Source organism: Dipodomys merriami, unplaced genomic scaffold, assembly GCF_024711535.1.
Source record: "Dipodomys merriami isolate MVZ:Mamm:240054 unplaced genomic scaffold, mDipMer1.0.p SCAF_15, whole genome shotgun sequence".
NCBI lineage: Eukaryota > Metazoa > Chordata > Mammalia > Rodentia > Heteromyidae > Dipodomys > Dipodomys merriami.
Genome location: NW_027202826.1, coordinates 4,501,405 through 4,519,378, shown reverse-complemented (window position 1 = coordinate 4,519,378; position 17,974 = coordinate 4,501,405). Strand labels below are relative to the sequence as shown.

The following is a 17,974-nucleotide window of genomic DNA, read 5'->3' as shown; positions in this document are numbered from 1 at the left end:
CGTCCTCCCGCCCGCCGGCCCCGCCGTGTTTACCTCCCGGCGCGAGTCACCTCAGCGGGAGCGCCCCGCGCCGGCTCGCCCGGGCTCGTGCGGGGCCCGGCGGGGTCCGGCTCCCGGGAGGGGCTGCGGCCGGCGCCGCGCCCCGGCGGGCCTCCCCCGGCCGCTAGCCCGCACGGCAGGTTGCGCTCTGCCCTTCTTTTATCCTCCTCGCCCTCCGCACGCGGCCCCCGCCGGGCCGCACCTCCCCCCGCCCCGATCCCCGCGGGCACCGGGGGGCCGGGCGGCGACGGGAATCCGCTTGTGAAACAAAACGGGCTTCGCCCCGCGCCCGTCGGGCGCCCGCCGTCCGGGTCCCCTGCGGAGGGAGCTCGGCCCGGGCCGGTCCCTCCCCGCCGGCGCCCGCCGCAGCCTCTCTGGAAGTTCTGCGGGACTCGGTCCGAGGAGCGCGGGGAGGTCGCTCCCCTCTCCCGTGCGCGCAAACTCGGGCTCGCTTCCCCGCGCCGCGGGGCGGCCGCGACCCTGGGCTCGGTGATCTGATGTGCTTTCTCCGCGTCCGAGCCTCTGGCGACCGGGCAAATTGGTGCAGTGTCCCCCCCCCGTCCCCCCCCCCCTCCGGTGCCGAAACCGGAACGACGTCCGCCGTTCCGAGGCCGGGGCGGGGCGGGGGGGGGAGCGAGAGTGTTTTGGTTCCTTCCAGAGGTGGAACAACTCCCCAGCACCCGGGACGCGCGGAGGCTGCGTGTACCGCGTGGAGCCATTGGAACGCAGTCGGGAGCATCCCCGCACACACGTGCCGCGCCGCCCGGACTGGCTGGGCCTTTGAGATTTGAATGTTGAGCGTCACGCGCACAGAACTTCCTCACCGGCTAGTTACTGTGCCTCCCTTCGGATCGCCACACCCATTTGCCGAGGAGTTTTGAGTGTGGTGGGAAGGACTCTGCGATTTCTCTGTTCAGTGGTTGAGTTTTATCTGCTCACAAGTTGTGTGCGTTGTTTTTGGAGAGAGGGGGGAAAGAGCAGTACTGATACGAGAATTCACCGTGATCAGCTTCAGCATATGTTGATCGCCGCAGGAAAAGAACCCCTTCCACACCCATCATACCCCAGCACTCCCTGGCCGCGGTAACCAGCCACGCATCCACTTTCTCGTTTAGATTTGCCTGTTGTGGGCTTCCGTGGCTGGCCTCTTGCAGAAAGTAGTACCTTTCCAAAATGTATGCATGGTCTAGCAGCATGTTCCCCTTTATGCTTTAAACTTTAATTTTTACTGCCCAGTAATGCTCCCCTGTGTGGATGTACTTCCTTGGGTTTATCATTCGTTCACCAGTTGGTGGACATTGAGTGTCCACTTGGGTGCTCTTAGGAGGAATTCTTGGAGGATGTGCGAGGCGTGGTGGGCTTGTCATTTCTTGTGAGAGTGTGCAGTTTTAAAGAGCTAGCTTCTTGTCATAATACTAAGAATTGCTCAATTTTAAGTTTGTGATTCAGTAATTTTCAGACAATAGAGTTGTGAAGCTGTCGTAACTGTAGAACATTTTCCTGCTTCCAAATCTCCATTCTCCTCACATCCCAGACATAGGTAATCACCATTTTGTGTGTTTGTGTGGGGTGGTGGTAGTGGTGGTTGTGGGTGGGTGGGGGGCTTGAGCTCTGAGCCCAGGGCACTTGCCTTAAGCTTTTTGTTCAAGAGTGATCCTTCACCATTTGAGCCACAGCTTCACTTCTGGCTTATTTGAGATGAGTCTGATGGACTTTCTGCCCAGGCAGGCTTCTGAACTTTGATCCTCAGATCTCGGTCTCTTGAGTAGCTAGGATTACAGGAGTACTGGCTGGCTTCCAATTTGTCTTCACAGGTTTATGTCTCTGTCTCTGTCTGCCTGTCTGTCTTTGTCTGTCTCTCTGATACTACACATAAGCAGAATCTTATAGTCTTTTTTGCATCTGGTCTTCTTTCATTTGGCCTAATTTTTTAAATGCAGTCGTATTGTAACATGTACCAGGATTTTGTTCCTTGTTATTGTTAGCAGTAATCCTTTCTGTAGATACACCACATTTTGTTTATCTGTTGAACAGTTGGAAGTTATGTGGATTGTTTTGCACTATTTGTAATGATACTCTTAGATCTTTGAGGGAAAGTCTTTTAGGAAAAGATGATTTCATTTCTCTTTGGGCAAATACTTGGGAGTAGAATTAGTACCTCATATGCTTAACCTCTGAGAAACTATTTCTCAAAGGGGCTGTACCATTTTCTTTCCCTAACACTAATGTATCAGAATTAATTCTGTTTTTTCATGTCCTTATCATTGCTTGTTATGGTCTGTTTTTAAAAATTATAACCATTCTAGTGGAGTTGAAATGACAAACTCATTGTTGTTGTTGGTCATGGGGCTTGAACTCAGGGCTTGGGTGCTATTCCTGCCCGCTTCAGCTCAAAGTGAGCTCTCCACCACTTGAGCCACATGACCACTTCCTGTTTTCTAATAGTTTATTGGAGATAAGAGTCTCACGGAGTTTCCTTCCCGGGGCTGGCTTTGAACCTTGATCCTCAGATCTCAGCCTCCTGAGCAGCTAGGATTACAGGCATGAGCCATTGGCACCTGGGTCATTGTAGTTTTAATTTGAAGTTTTCTGCCTTACTGTGTTGACCTTCACATACCTTTTTACACATCCCTTCTCTTTTTTTTTTTTCTTTCTTCTGCCCAGTCCTGAGGCTTGAATTCAGGGCTTGGGCACTCACTGTCCCTGAGCTTCTTTTGTTCAAAGCAAGCACTCTACCACTTGTGCCACAGGGGCACTTCTGGCTTTTTCTGTTTATGTGGTACTGAGGAATTGAACTCAGGGTTTCATGTATGCTAGACAAGCACTCTACTACTAAGCTACATTCCTAACCCTCATATACCTTTTTTGTTAACATAGCTATTCCAGTCTTTCCCTATTTAAAAACTGGTGGTTTGACTTACTTAATTGTAAAGAGTTTGTAGTATATTCTGTTTTTTTGGGGGAGAGGGAGGGGCCGGTGGTGGGGCTTGGGCCTGGGCACTGTCCCTCAGCTCTTCAGCTCAAGGCTAGTACTCTACCACTTGAGCCACAGTGCCACTTCCAGTTTTTTTTTTTTTTTTTTTCCATTCCTGGCACTTGAACTCAGGGCCTGAGCACTGGCCCTAATGCTTCTTTTTGCTCAAGGCTAGTACTATACCACTTGAGCCACAGTGCTGCTTCTGGCCTTTTCTTTTTATGTGGTACTGAGGAATTGAACTCAGGGCTTCATGCATGCTAGGCAAGTATTCTACCTCTGAGCCACCTTCCCAGCCCCATAGCATATTCTGGATGTAAATCCTTTACTAAATACATGATTTGCAAATATTTCCTCCTAGTCTGGATGGATATCTTATTTTTCTGCTTGGTATATCTATCTATCTATATCTATATATTTTTTTGTCTGTCGTGGGACTTGAACTCTGGGCCTGGGTGCTGTCCCTCAGCTCTTCAGTTTGAAGCTAGCACTTTGCTACTTTTTTTTTTTTTTTTTTTGGGTCCGGTTGTGGGGCCTGAACTCTGGGCCTGGGCGCTGTCCCTCAGCTCTTCAGCTCAAGGCTAGTGCTCTACCACTTGAGCCACAGCGCCACTTCTGGCTTTTTGCTTATGTGGTGCTGAGGAATCGAACCCAGGCCCTCATGCATGCAAGGCAAGCACTCTACCACTGGGCCACCTTCCCAGCCCCGCACTTTGCTACTTGAGCCACAGTGCCACTTCCAGTTTTCTGGTGGTTTATTGGAGATAAGAGTCTCATGGACTTTCCTGCCAGGGCTGGCTTTGAACCTTGATCCTCAGATCTCAGCCTCCTGAGTGGCTAGGATTATAGGTGGGAGCCACTGGCACCTGGCCTACTTGGTATTTTGAATTTTGGTAAAGTCCAATTTCTTTAGTATTGTTTCCATAGATCATGTTTTTGTTGCAATCTGTAAGAACTCTGTATAATCAAAAATCTTAAGATTTTCTCCTTGTAAAAGTTTTACAGTTTGAGCTCATTCAGATCTATTTTGAATTTTTTGTACATGAGGTAAAATAGGGTCTAATTTTTTTTTTTTTGGCCTCAGTTTCCTGAGTGCTTGGATTTTAGGTATGTACCGCCACTGTTAACTTTTTATTTGTGATGATTTCCTATCAAGCCATTATATCAATCTTCATTGAAGTATATACATATACATATATATATATATATATATATATATATATATATAAAGAGTTGAAGAAAATTTTAGAAAAATTCTAGCAAATGTTTATAATCTTTTTTTCTCTTTCTTTCTTTCTTTCTTTCTTTTTTTTTTGCCGGTCATGGGACCTGAACTCTGGGCCTGGGTGCTGTCCCTCAGCTCTTCAGCTCAAGGCTAGCGCTCTACCACTGGAGCCACAGTGCCACTTCCGGCTTTTTCTGCTTATGTGGTGCTGAGGAATCGAACCCAGGGCCTCATGCTTGCAAGGCATGCACTCTACCGCTGAGCTATCTTCCCAGCCCCTGAAGTATATTTTTAAAAACACAACTGTGTTGTTATTACTGAGGTGCTGTACAGATGGGTTACCATTTCACAATTCAGGTAATGCTTACATTTCTCTTTTGGACAATGTTAGCTCTCCTTTACTTTCCCCCAGTGAATACCAATTTTTTAAATTTTCCAGTGTTTTGTTTTTGTTTTCTGTTGTTAGGTATGTACAGTTACATAGTTATTGTGTCTCCTGAGAAGTTGGCCTTGTTAACATATATGGTCTCTCCCTAGTGCTATCTTGTCAGGTACCAGCTAAGCCATCAGCTTTCCATGCATGCATGGCTTATCTTCTAAACTACCATTCCCCTACCCTAGCCAAATTTATTAATCTGAAGTGTGTCTGCAGACAACACGTAGATAAATGTTCTTTTTTTTTTTTGTTGGGGGGGGGGGCATGAACTTAGGGCCTAAGTGCTGTCCTTGAACTTCTTATTTTTTCTTTTGCTTAAGACTACCACTGGAGCCACAGCTCCACTTCTGTTTTTGGTGGTTAATTGGAAAAAAGAATGTCTCACAGATGGAAGGATAAAGGGTGAACAAATGCAGCAGTGGTACTCACTAGACCTATGTACCCCTCTGTACCTCACCTTTATAATAACAACAAGAAAATAATAAAAAAAGAATTGGGCTGGGAATGTGGCTTAGTGGTAGAGTGCTCACCTAGCATGCATGGTGCCCTGGGTTCCATTCCTCAGTAACATCTAAGTAGAAAAAGCTGGAAATGGTGCTGTGGCTCAAGTGGTAAAATGCTAGCCTTGAGCAAAAAAGAAACTCAGGGACAGTGCCCATTTCCTGAGTTCAAGCCCTAGGACTGGTGGAGAGGAATGTCTCACAGAGTTTCCTGCTCAGGCTAGCTCATGAGCTATGATGAGCATGATCCTCAGCTCTCTTCCTGAGTAACTAGGGTTATAGGTGTAGGCCACCGGCACCCAGTTTAGGTAAAGCTTTTGCTTTCCTCGGATGCTTTAACCTGCTTTTGGTTAGAGTGTTGTCTGTTCATATTTAATACAATAATTGATAGATTTATGAGTGCAGTTCTGCTGGTTATTTTCCATGTTTCAATTTGTAAAAGAAATTTTGTTTTTGTTTGTTCTCCCTTGTCTCTTTTGGAGTTAATAGATATTTCCCAAGAAGCTGGGTGTGGTGGCACACACCTGTAATCCCAATTTTTGAGAGGCACATATCAGTAGGATCAATGTTTAGAGTCACCCCAGCAAAAAGGTAGCAAGCCTCCATCTCTACCTACAAGCTTTGAATGGTGGGGTGCTTCTGTAATATTAGCTATGTGAGAAGCTTGGGTAAGAGGTCAAATGTAAAAGCCACAAGACTAAACAGTAACTAAAGCAAAAAAGGCCTGGGAGTGTGGTGCAATGGTAGGGTGCCCAGCATGCATGCTCTTATGTTTGTGTTTTGCTCTAGAGGTAAGATCCTGATAATTTTGCCTGGGCTGGCCTTTAATTCATGATCCTCCACTTGTCCCTCCTGAGAACCTGAGGAATGGTTGACTTTCCAAAGAATTGCCATATGAGTGTTTTTTTTTTCCTTTCATGATCTCACTAGTGAACGATGTTGTTTTTATGTGGTAAAACTTAATTATTTCAGATTAGATAGTGTGGAATATAGTCTTTGAAAACTTTACATGCAAATAAAATTTTTGGAGATGAACTACTTTTTCAAAGTACAAATTTGACTATTAAGAAAACTTGACTTTTATGTCATTTTAATGTTTTATATATATTGTATTCAAAGTTTACTTTTCTGTAAGGAAGCCAGATATGTTTGAAATAAAGTAGATACACCATAATTTGGAAGGGATTTTGAAGTTATACCAATTCTGTGATGACGTAGACCTTGTCTACAATTTCTGATAGAGTTCTTCATCACTGCCATCAGTTGATCTTTAGGTATGATGTCTTGTTATATTGGGTAACAATAATGACTGCTCATATACGATGACAATTGTAGCTATGAAATTGGTTTTACTGTTTGTCCTGTTTACCAGTGAGTGAGGTTGGGAGATAACATGGTTGATCTGAGATGGCTATGTTTAGTAAGGTACACACCTGTAATCCCAGTACTTTGGAGGCTGGGTTGGAGGATCATGGTTTGAGGATGGTCTTGGCAAAGTGTGAGACCTATCTAGAAAAGAAGCTTAAGAAAGTAAAAGGGCCAGGGTCATGTCCCAGGTGGTACAAGCCCAAGGCTCTGAGTTCAGTTTCCAGTACTACAAAGAAAAAAACAGAAAAAAAGGAAGGGTAGTTTTCAAGATTTGTCCTTGGCTCTCATAGTGTTTCCAGTAATTGTGCCTACAATTTTGTGCAAACAATATGGTTTATGGCGAACACCTGGTTTCCTCCTGGAGCCCTGGAATTTTGGCACACAGGAGGCAGAATGCTTTTGTGACCAGCCCTCTGGCCCGCCTAAAACATCCAAACATCCAAACCGAAGGTTAAGCACTGACTGTGGAGCGTTCCTGTGTAGAAACGCAGCACACGAGAGGCTGCATCCCTGCAGGTGTGTAGGTGTGAGTGTGGGGTCGTGGGAGCAAGATTGGGAGCCGACTCCCCCGTCCCCTGGCAAGAATCTTCCATATTCTGCTTCCTTTTTTCTCCTCAGGATGGACACAGAAGTCTCTAGCCATGATATAATTCTGTGCTTAATTTTCTGACTCCTACAAAATCTCCAGGTGAACCGGTGATGTTGAAGACCCCTCTCCCCCATCCCCAGTGGAAAAAGAGTCATCTCTGCTAAGGCTGAAGATTTACTTAACTTCTATGAAAGAAGTTAATGTCTCTTTGTCTAGTAATTTGGAGTCCCCGATGTAATAGAGAGGATGATATTTAGTCTTTCAGATGAAAATAAGCATTCATTCATTCATTCCTCATATAGTCTACACACCCATAATTGGTCTATGTTTAGGGCCTTGTGGAGAAACTTTGGTAAAGGGAGGTAATCTTGTAAATAGTTCAGGCCCACAACTGGGAAACTAGGTGTATTTTCCTTAGTACTTTCTACGGGGAAACTTTTTTCTGCTTTTGCTTCCTTTTTCTTCTTTTTTGGTACCGCTCCTGGGGCTTGAACTCAGGGCATGGATGCTGTTCCTGAGCTTTTGTACTCAAGGCTAGTGCTTTACCACTTGAGCCGTAGTTGCACAACTGGTGTGTGTGTGTGTGTGTGTGTGTGTGTGTGTGTGTGTGTGTGTGTGTGTGTGTGTGTGTGTGTGTGTGTGTGTGTGTGTGTGTGTGTGTGTGTGTGTGTGTGTGTGTGTGTGTATGTGTGGTTAATTGGAGATAAGAGTCTCACTGAGGGCTGGGAATGTGGCTCAGTGGTTGAGTGCTTGCCTAGCATGCATGAAACCTTGGGTTCCATTCCTCTGTACCACATACACAGAAGAAGCCAGAAGTGGTGCTGTGGCTCAAGTGGTAAGAGTGCTAGCCTTGAGTGAAAGAACCTCAGGGACAGTGTCAAGCCCCAGGACTGGCAAAAATGAAAAAAAAAAAAAAAAGAGTCAGTGACTGGCTTTGAACTACAATCCTCAGATCTCAGTTTCCTGAGTCAGTAGGATTACGAGCATAAGCCTAAAGGCTCATTTTTTGGTAATACAGAATTTCAGGGGGCTGGGAATGTGGCTTAGTGATAGGGTGCGCACCTAGCATGCATGAAGGTCTGGGTTCAATTCCTCGGTCCCACATAGGCAGAGAAAGCCAGAAGTGGTGCTGTGACTAAAGTGATAGAGTGCTAGCCTTGAGCAAAAGAAGCTCAGGGATAGTGCCCATGTCCTGAGTTCAAGCCCCAGGACTGGCAGAAAAACAGAATAACAAACACAAAAATAACACCAGAATCTCAGGCCAATATTTCTTTCTGCAAACCAGCAAATGAGAATGGTATTGTTAGTAATGCCACTTTTTCCCTGAAGCCATTAGAATTTGTATGAGAGAATTTATGATTTACATAATTCACATATGGCCCCTCTCCTCATTTTGGGGGGGGAGAAGGAAGAAAAATCTATATAGTTACATAGATAAAGATATATGTAGTTATTAAGATTTTTAATCAGACTGAGTTGTAAGCCAATAAGGAAGTAGGTAGAAAAATCTCATGCTTGAGTGGGAGAAGTCTTGTGTGATTCTTTTACAGTTTTAATTTTAAAAAGAAAAAAAATCTATTTGTAGGACTAGATGGTAGAGGCTTGCCTAGCATGTGTGAAGTCTTAAAAATTTGATCCTCAGCATTGCAGGAAAAAAAAGTTTCACCAGAACTGCACCAAAATCAAAGGAAGCTTTTGCCCCTTCCAGAGTTCAAGCCAAAATGCCTAGAGGGCAGAGGTGAAGTGTGTACTCACCGGGCCAGTTTCTTCTTGGAAGAGGGCCATGCTAAAGTGCTTGCTTGGCCACGAATAGGAATCCCCAAGGAAGAGGGCCTCAGTTGAAACAGGCTTAACCACTGTACAGTCAGTCAGGTTCCCCTGCCCACCCAAGCTGGCCAGGAAGAGAGAAGATAGCACATACTGTGTGTCTTGTGGGTTTGAGCCAACGAACAGGGTCAAACAGACTGAAGAAGCTCTGTGGCGTCGGTGGGCCAAGGACAATTAATACCCTGGTGGAGAAGAAGACACTCTTGATGATACTTTGGATGTTGCCAACAAAGTTGAGATAATCTTAACAGACCAGCTGGCTAATTCTAAGTGCATTGTTTCCATGTTAAAACAACACAGGTAACTTGCATAATCACCAGGCAGAACTTTGTAGACTGTGGAGCCAGACTACTGGGGCTGAAATTTACTTTCACTGGCTTTGGAGCAAGTTGACCTTGTGCAAGCTACTTCAGATATCCTGTACCTCTGTTTCCCCACATGTAAAATGAGAGCAATACTGTTTGTTTTGTGGGATTATGTAGGTTAAGTACGTATGAGTTTTTTTGCAGAATTGAGGCTCTTGTAACTAAATCTCTAACCCCAGGCACAGAGTAAGTGGTCTATGAAGGTTAGCTATTATTATCTCTTCATTGTTTGAGCTAATTCTCTTATGAGCTCGTTCTCAAGATGAGCTAATTCTCTTAACTAAGGTACTTGTTGACCTTTCTGTAGGATAAATTCACTCCAAATGCCTTATCACACCGGAATTTTTTTTCACAATTTTTAAATTATCTTTTTATTATTTAAGTAACTATAACAAAAGGGTTACATTTTGCCATGTTAGTTTGAGTACAATGTATCTTGATCTGTGTTAGCCCACCCGACCCCTCAATTTTCCTACTTTCATAGGATGTACATATTTATCATTGTGACTGCATCCTCCCCTTCAGATATTAGAATATTAAGAGGATGTTGTTTCCTGTGTCCTTTTTTTTTTTTTTTGGGTCTGGTCGTGGGGCCTGAACTCTGGGCCTGGGCGCTGTCCCTCAGCTCTTCAGCTCAAGGCTAGCGCTCTACCACTTGAGCCATGGTGCCACTTCCAGCTTTTTTCTTTTTGCTTATGTGGTGCTGAGGAATCGAACTCAGGGCCTCAGGCATGCAAGGCAAGCACTCTATCACTGAGCCACCTTCCCAGCCCTCCTGTGTCCTTTTTAAAATGTAAAAGAAAAGCTGCAAAACTTCTCTGCACTAGAGTTTCTAGAATAGCAGTTATGGTCTGGAAATTTCTCTCTCAGCAAAGATTCTTGGTTTGCTTTGTTGAACAGAACTTAACTGGATTTTAGGTTTTCTTAATAACTGGCAGAATCTAATTCTGATCACCTTTAGTACCAGTCTCTTATAAAAGAATTGTGTGAGTTGAAACAAAGTTTTTTTTTTTTTTTTTTTGGTGGTGTTCGGGTTCACGCTCAGGGCCTTACACTTACTAGGCAGGTACTCTACCATTTGAGCTTATTTTTTCAATAGGGTATAATTTTTTTTGCCTGGGCTGGCCCAAGCCATGATTCTTGTATTTATTCTTCCCATGTAGCAGGAATAACAGGTGTGTAGCATCATGCCTACCCATTATTTGAAATGGGTCTGCAGGATTTTTTTGCCTGGGCTTCTTGGCAGTCTTCTTGAAATCCACCTTCTGAGTAGGTGGTATTAGAGGCATGAGCCTCCATGTCCTGTTCAAGCTGTCTTTAAGGCTGTGTGTGTGTGTGTGTATGTTGCTGGTCCTGGGGCTTAAACTCAGGGCGTGGACACTGTCCCTGAGCTGTTGCTGCTGCTGCTGCTTTTTTTTTTTTTTTTGGTCAGTCATGGGGCTTGAACTCTGGACTTGGGCGCTGTCCCTGCACTCTTCAGCTCAAGGCGAGCGCTCTACTGCTTGAGCCACAGTGCCACTTCCGGTTTTCTAGTAGTTTATTGGAGATAAGAGTCACATGGACTTTCTTGCCCCAGCTGGCTTTGAACCTAGATCCTCAGATCTCAGCCTCCTGAGTAGATAGGATTACAGGTGTGAGCTACCGGTGCCCGGCTCCCTGAGCTTCTTTTGCTCAAGGCTAGTACTCTACCATTTGAGCCACAACGCCACTTCCAGCTTATTCTGTATATGTGGAACTGAGGAATCAAACCCAGCACTTTATGCATACTAGGCAAGCACTGTACCACTAAGCCACATTCCCATCCCAGTGTATGTGTTTTTTTTTTTTTTTTTTTTTTTGCCAGTTGTGGGGCCTGAACTCTGGGCCTGGGTGCTGTCCCTCAGCTCTTCAGCTCAAGGCTAGCACTCTACCACTTGAGCTACAGCACCACTTCCGGCTTTTTCTGCTTATGTGGTGCTGAGGAATCGAACCCAGGGCCTCATGCATGCAAGGCAAACACTCTACCACTGAGCCACCTTCCCAGCCCCAGTGTATGTGTTTTAATGAATTAAAGGTTATTGTGAGCAGATTCTAGACTTTCTGATCATCTGATAGTGGTCAGGACATAAACCTTGAGTTTCATTTTTAGTTTTTCTCTAATCTCTGAACCTCCCCATCTGTGTCTTTTGTCTAGTTCTTACTTCATTTGAAAATTTGCTTAATCAGAGAATGTTAAAGTAAGTTGTTTGCAGAACTTAATGTGTCTGGAAAGAGTTCCTGGGTAAATCTAGAATGATTGTTGATAACACATTGAGAGTTATTGATTAGCATTCGGTCTTTTCCATGCTCTCATTCACATATGGAAGCTAAGAAGGCGTACTTCATAGAATTAGGGAATAAAATAAGTATTATCAGGGGCTATGAAGGATGGAAAGAGGAAAGGGAGTGGAGAAAGGATGGCTCACAGGTACAGGAATGCAATTTGACAGGAAGAATGAATTCTGATATTCTATGGCACAGTAGGGTAACTGGTTGACAATAATTAACTGTATGCCTGACAGTGTTTAAAGTGATTTTGACTGCTACCAGCACAAAGAAGTGTTAATTAAGTGAGGTAACAGACGGACAAAAAAAATTTTTTTTTAAACCTTTATATGGTACTTGTTTATTTCATGATTTTTTTTGAAAATTGGACATTTGAATCTAATATTTTGCTAATTCTGCAAAGTACTTTCACACTTTTACTCAGGTTACTTTTTCAGTGAATCTTTCTCTTCCGAACTTGAAATTATACCTTTCTCTCTGCTCAGTGCTCCCTGTTTTATTTAATTTATTTATTTATCATTTTGTTAGGCAAATTTTAGAGCCCATGAAAATGGTTTAAACTGGAAAATATATTTTCATTGATACTGAGGTTTGAACTCTGGGCCTCATACTTGCTAGGCAATGATCAACCAAGCAACACATCTAGCACCCCATTTTTTGTGCTGGTTACTTCTGAGATGAGGTCTTGCTTCCTGCCCAGATGTGGGGACTGAGGTCTTCCTAATTTAGGCTTCCCACAGTAGCTGGGATGACATACATGTGCCACTGTACCCAGCTTCTTCCATTGAGATTGAGTCTTGTGGATTTTTCTGCCCAAGCTGCCATGGAATTGTACTTCTTCCTTCTTTTTGTTTTTTGTTTTGGTTGTGGGGCTTGAACTCCGGGCTTGGGCGCCGTCCCTCAGCTTTTCAGCTCAAGACTAGCACTCTACTACTTGAGCTACTTTCAGTTTTTTAGTAGTTTATTGGAGATAAGAATTTCAGGGACTTTTCCTGTCCAGGCTGTCTTTGAACTGTGAGCCTCAGATCTCAGCCTCCTGAGTAGCTAGGATTATAGGCATGAGTCACTGACACCTGGCTATTTCTTCCTTCTCTGTAGCCAAGATGACATATGGGCACTGTCAGGCTTTTGGTTGAGAAATGAGTCTTAGGTGTATATCTGGATTGATCTTGAACCACAGCCCTCCCAATGTCCTTCTCTGAAGTAGCTACGATTGCCCACATGAGTCACCAGCACTTGTCTAGATGAGAGAGTTGGGTGAAGCTATGAGAATAGATGTCATACCTTACAGAGTATTTAGGATGTGGAGGAGTCAAGGTACCAAGTTCACGCGGTCTTTTCCTTAATCAGTATTTGGATCCCAGAATTCTCTGCCCATGTACTCCTTCATGAGTATCTTCCCCAATTTTCCCTCCCTTGACCATAGCTTCTGTATGGGTTCTTCTCTGTCTAAAGGATGGCTTAAGGAGGAGTTGTTTGCAGGCATGTTGCTGGAGCTGGGATGCATGGGCTGGGTGCCCACAGCATGAGAGAATTCACTGGAGCCAAAGGTGGGGTCTGAGGTGGAGCCTAAGGTGGAGGGGTTGGGTATATGTGAAGGGAGGGGCATGGCTTCAGTGCCCCTACAGAACTCCAGTGAACCTTGAGAATTCAAAGCCAGAACTTGCTCAGTCAAGTTGTTATAAGGTACATAGGAAAAAAGAAAAAAAGTACTAACAATTTTTTCGCTTGATTTGTACCTTGAAAATATCTAGAAAAATGGAATATAGGCTTCCATTTGTACTCTTTTCCCAAAACCTTGAAATTAAGGGTAGGACCTGCAAGGTGGAGTAGAGAAGAAGGAGGAAATTCAAAATTAAGAAAAGGATGATAAACTGTCAAGTGTTTCAGAGGTAGCAAGTTCTTTGAAGAATAAAGTATCCATTGAACTGGAAAAGTAGAATTTAGTAAAAATTTAATTTGTTCAAGGATAGATGTCAAACTTCTGTAGCAGGAAGAGTTGCTGAGAAATGAGGAAGTGGAGACCTTATGGAAGGCTTCTTTTCTAAGACTGTATCTGAAAGTGGGAGGAATTGGAGTAGTAACTGGACCATGGAAGTGTTTTTCCATTTAAGATGAGGATTTTACAAATAATCATTTCTATTTTTAGATTTTGGAGCAAGTTCTAGGATCCAGTGCATGTTTCAGGAGATTAGTTTTTTTTTTTTTTTTTTTTTTGGTTGGTCGTGGGGCTTGAAAACTCTGAGCCTCGGTATTGTCCCTGAACTTTTCAGCTCAAAGCTAGTGCTCTACCACTTGAGCCACAGTGCCACTTCTGGTTTTCTGGTGGTTAATTGGAGATAAGAGTCTCATTTACATTCCTGCCTGGGCTGGTTTTGAACCGTGATTCTTAGATCTCAGCCTCCTGAGTAGCTAGGATTACAGGCATGAGCCACCAGTAACCAACAGCAGTACACTAGTTTTAGAAAGGAGGAAGGAGGTCTGGGAAGGTGGCTCAGTGGTAGAGTACTTGCCTTGCATGCTTGAGGCCCTGGGTTCCATTCCTCAGCACCACATAAACAGAAAGAGCTGAGACTCAAGAGTTCAGGCCCCACGACCGACAAAAAAAAAAAAAAGGAGGAAGGATATTTGAGGAGGCAGATATTGTTGTCATTAATGCTAAGCTTGGGAGTGAGAAAGTAGCAAGATGACTGAATGGACAATCACATATCACTACCATTGTTTTATGGTTGGGTTTTGTGTTTCTTTTCCTTTTTTAAACTTAAATTTCATACTTCTGGGGAGAAGGTGCTATACATGTAACCACTTACTAAAAATCTGTTAGTTGATTGAAGTATAGCTCATAATATTGGTCATAGGCTATATATATTGGATGTGTCCTTACTTGGTAATTGCTATTTAGTGGTGACAAAAATTTCTGACTCCTCAAGTTATCTAGAAAGAATTATTATTAGTATTATTTTGTGTCAGTCATGGGCTTGAACTCAGGGCTTGGGCTCTGTCCCTGAGCTTTTTTGTTCAAGGCTTGTGCTCTACTACTTGTTCTTATAAAGATGTACAGAGGTGTTAATAGTTACATAAGTCAGTAAAAAGTACATTTCTTTTTTTTTTGGGGGGGGGGTCTGGTCATGGGGTCTGAACTCTGGGCCAGGGAGCTGTCCCTTAGCTCTTCAGCTCAAGGCTAGCACTCTACCACTTGAGCCACAGCACCACTTCCAGCTTTTTTCTTTTTTTTTGCTTATGTGGTGCTGAGGAATTGAACCCAGGGCCTCAGGCATGCAAGGCAAGCGCTCTACCAGTTAGCCACCTTCCCAGCCCAAAAGTACATTTCTTTTTGGACAATGTCACCACTTCACTTTGCTAGTTAATCGGAGATAAGAATCTCACAGATTATCCTGCCTGCGCTGGCTTTGAACTGTGATCCTCAGAATTTAGCCTCCTGAGTAGTTAGGACTACAGGTGTGAGCTACCAGTGCCCAGCCTAGAAAGATTTTTTTCCATACTCATGTAAGTGTGTGTTATGAGGCTTTAGTGATGATTTGCTTTAATAAGCATTTATTATCTTGAGTCATCCCTATTTGGGACAAAATGCTTTTTAATAGAATTATATTAATACTCTTTTCCCATCCTACTAGTAGTTCCAGAGAACTGCTAGTTCAGGTTTTGGCTCTTGGCAACTTGTGAAAATCGTAAAGGATGCTTAGACCAGTTAATATTCAAATTGTAAGTAAAGTTTATTTTACTATTACTGTTTGTATGTTTAGAGAAGAAATTTTAGAAATTCTATCTGATATGGTAACAAGGAGCTTTCATGGAGTAGAATTATGGGATTATTGTTGTCTTTTTTTGTTTTATCCTTGTTTTTGTTTTGTAATGATCTTGAGGCTTGAACTCAGGATCTGAGCACTGTCTCTGAGCTTCTTTGTTCAAGGCTAGTGTTCTACCACTTGAGTCTCAGTGCCACTTTCAGCTTTTTCTGTTTATGTGGTACTAAAGAATCAAACCCAGGGCTTCATGTATGCTAGGCTAGCAATCTACCACTAAGGCACCTTCCTAGCCCTCACAGGCTTTTTTGCCCTGGATGGCTTTGAACCTCAACTCTCAGCCTTCTTAATAACTAGTATTATAGGCATGAGCTACTGGCCCTTGGCTCTTTGTTATATAAAATTTGTATGTTTGTAAAGGAAGTTGTAACAATTTATCTCCTCTAATAATTTCACTTTTACATGATAAGCACTTGTTCAGTTAGTAACTGAGCTTGAATATTAAACTCTTACTAATCTTTAACATATTAGTATTTTAAGAATTAGAATACTCACTACAGCCCTCTTTTGAGTTAGAGATGTAAAATCCATTATTTTTCATAGCTAAACTATTAATAAATTATTTGACTGCAAAATATGTTATGGTTTATATACCATTCCTTTGTATTTTTGATAACTGTTCAAACTTTTCCTTTTTTTAGGCTCTTGAATTAATCATCTTTAGAAGACTGGATTTCTGGATCTCTACTATACTCCATCACTACTGACTTTTCCCACATAATGATGCAGATCTCTTTGCCTGGTCATTATCTATGAAGCTTTAATGACACTGATGCATAGCATTTGAAGTTTCCTCAGGGAACAATGTCATCAGCAGTGGCTGATGGTGGGGGTTCTGTTTTGGATCTTTCCAGCGATGGAGTAGAAAATCAAGAGGTTAGGCATTCAGTATCTTACATTTCAGTTTCATTCATAGAAATCAATGCATGAAATGAATTTTTTCCCCCCATCAGTCATGGGGCCTGAACTCTGGGCCTGGGCGTTGTCTCTTAGCTCTTCATCTCAAGACTAGCACCCTACCACTTGAGCCACTTCCGGCTTTTTTTCTGCTTATGTGGTGCTGAGGAATGGAACCCAGGGCCTCATGCATGCAAGGCAAGCACTCTGCCACTGAGCCACCTTCCCAACCCTATTTTCTATTTTTCTAAAAATTTTTTTCGCCTTTTTTCATCAGATGATTACCTCAGTTTTGTCTTACATTGTACTATATCCTCCTTTTTCTCCTCCTCTTCCTCGTCCTCCTCCACCTCCTCCTCCTTTTCCTCTTCTTCCTCTTAGATTGAAACTAGGGACTCATGCATTCTAGGCAGGTGCCTTAATATTGAGCTATCTCTTGGCCTTCTTCATTTTAGCTGTTTTGTCATAATTTCTTTCTTTTTTTGGGGTCTGGTCGTTGGGCCTGATCTCTGGGCCTGGGCGCTGTCGCTCAGCTCTTCAGCTCAAGGCTAGTGCTCTACCACTTGAGCCAGAGTGCCACTTCCGGCTTTTTTCTTTTTGCTTATGTGGTGCTGAGGAATCGAACCCAGGGCCTCATGCATGCAAGGCAAGCGCTCTACCACTGAGCCACCTTCCCAGCCCTGTTTTGTCATAATTTCTAAGGGTGATTTTGTGTTTTATTTTTGGATGTTCTTTACTAAATTGCTTTGTAGACATTATATTTCTGTTAGGAATATAAACATTAAAATATATATCTTATGGGGCTGGGAAGGTTGCTCAGTGGTAGAGTGCTTGCCTTGCATGCATGAGGCCCTGGGTTCAATTCCTCAGTACCATATAAGCAGAAAAAGCCAGAAATAGCGCTGTGGCTCAAGTGGTATAGTGCTAGCCTTGAGCAAAAGAAGCTCAGGGACAGTGCCCTGAGTTGAAGCCCCAGGACTGTCCCCCCCAATATATATATGTATTTTATGAAATGACTTTCCTTTAATGTCTAGTAACATTTGACTGCTTATTGAAGTAGGGGATGAAAAAGTTGACTGGAAACTTTTTGATGTTGGAAACTGGTATTAATAATAGCAAATGTTCCTATTATACTTCAAATATTTTGTTTTTTCCTCTCTATAAAGTAAAAGCAGATGATTGTATCATGGCGGGAAAGAGTTGGTCCTAACAGTTTTACATGGACTTTCTTATAATTCTTCCTCTTTCCCTTCTACTTGCTATGCCATTTCCAGAAGCAATCGGTGGTGTTTTCTGTGGATTCTCCACTGCACCGTGTGTCCTTACAGCTTTTTCTTTTTGCTGTCAGGCTATGGTTTGGCTTTACTAAGCTTGCTGAACTATCTACTACCACTATTACCACTTATTTGTTGTCCTTATCTTTCTCCCTCTGGAATTACACATAAAATAAAGTTTTTTTACTACTGCTTCAGTGGGCAGTAGTATAATTATATGCATGATTTTAATCAGCTGTCTTAATTTGTTAGTCCTGAATATTTAAAATGTTTAGTCTATTAAAGTTAGTCCTGTCTATCTCTTTTTTAAAAAATATGTATAGTACATGAAACTGTGGGTTGCTTGGGACTA

The 17,974-nt window shown here is 43.1% G+C and overlaps 1 protein-coding gene across 5 annotated transcripts in view; it reads left to right on the top strand.

The window, feature by feature from the left end:
- The window catches only part of Elf2 (E74 like ETS transcription factor 2), a 73,918-nt gene that overhangs the window by 763 nt on the left and 55,181 nt on the right, over positions 1–17,974 (top strand). For 3 of the 5 annotated variants that reach the window (XM_070022101.1, XM_070022104.1, XM_070022099.1), the window contains exons 2-3: positions 15,263–15,350; positions 16,093–16,327. In XM_070022101.1, the coding sequence (XP_069878202.1) occupies positions 16,256–16,327 (72 nt within the window). In that variant the 5' untranslated portion in view covers positions 15,263–15,350; positions 16,093–16,255. The remainder of the gene's footprint in view (positions 1–15,262; positions 15,351–16,092; positions 16,328–17,974) is intronic. The other 2 variants (XM_070022102.1, XM_070022103.1) reach the window with 2 other exon arrangements.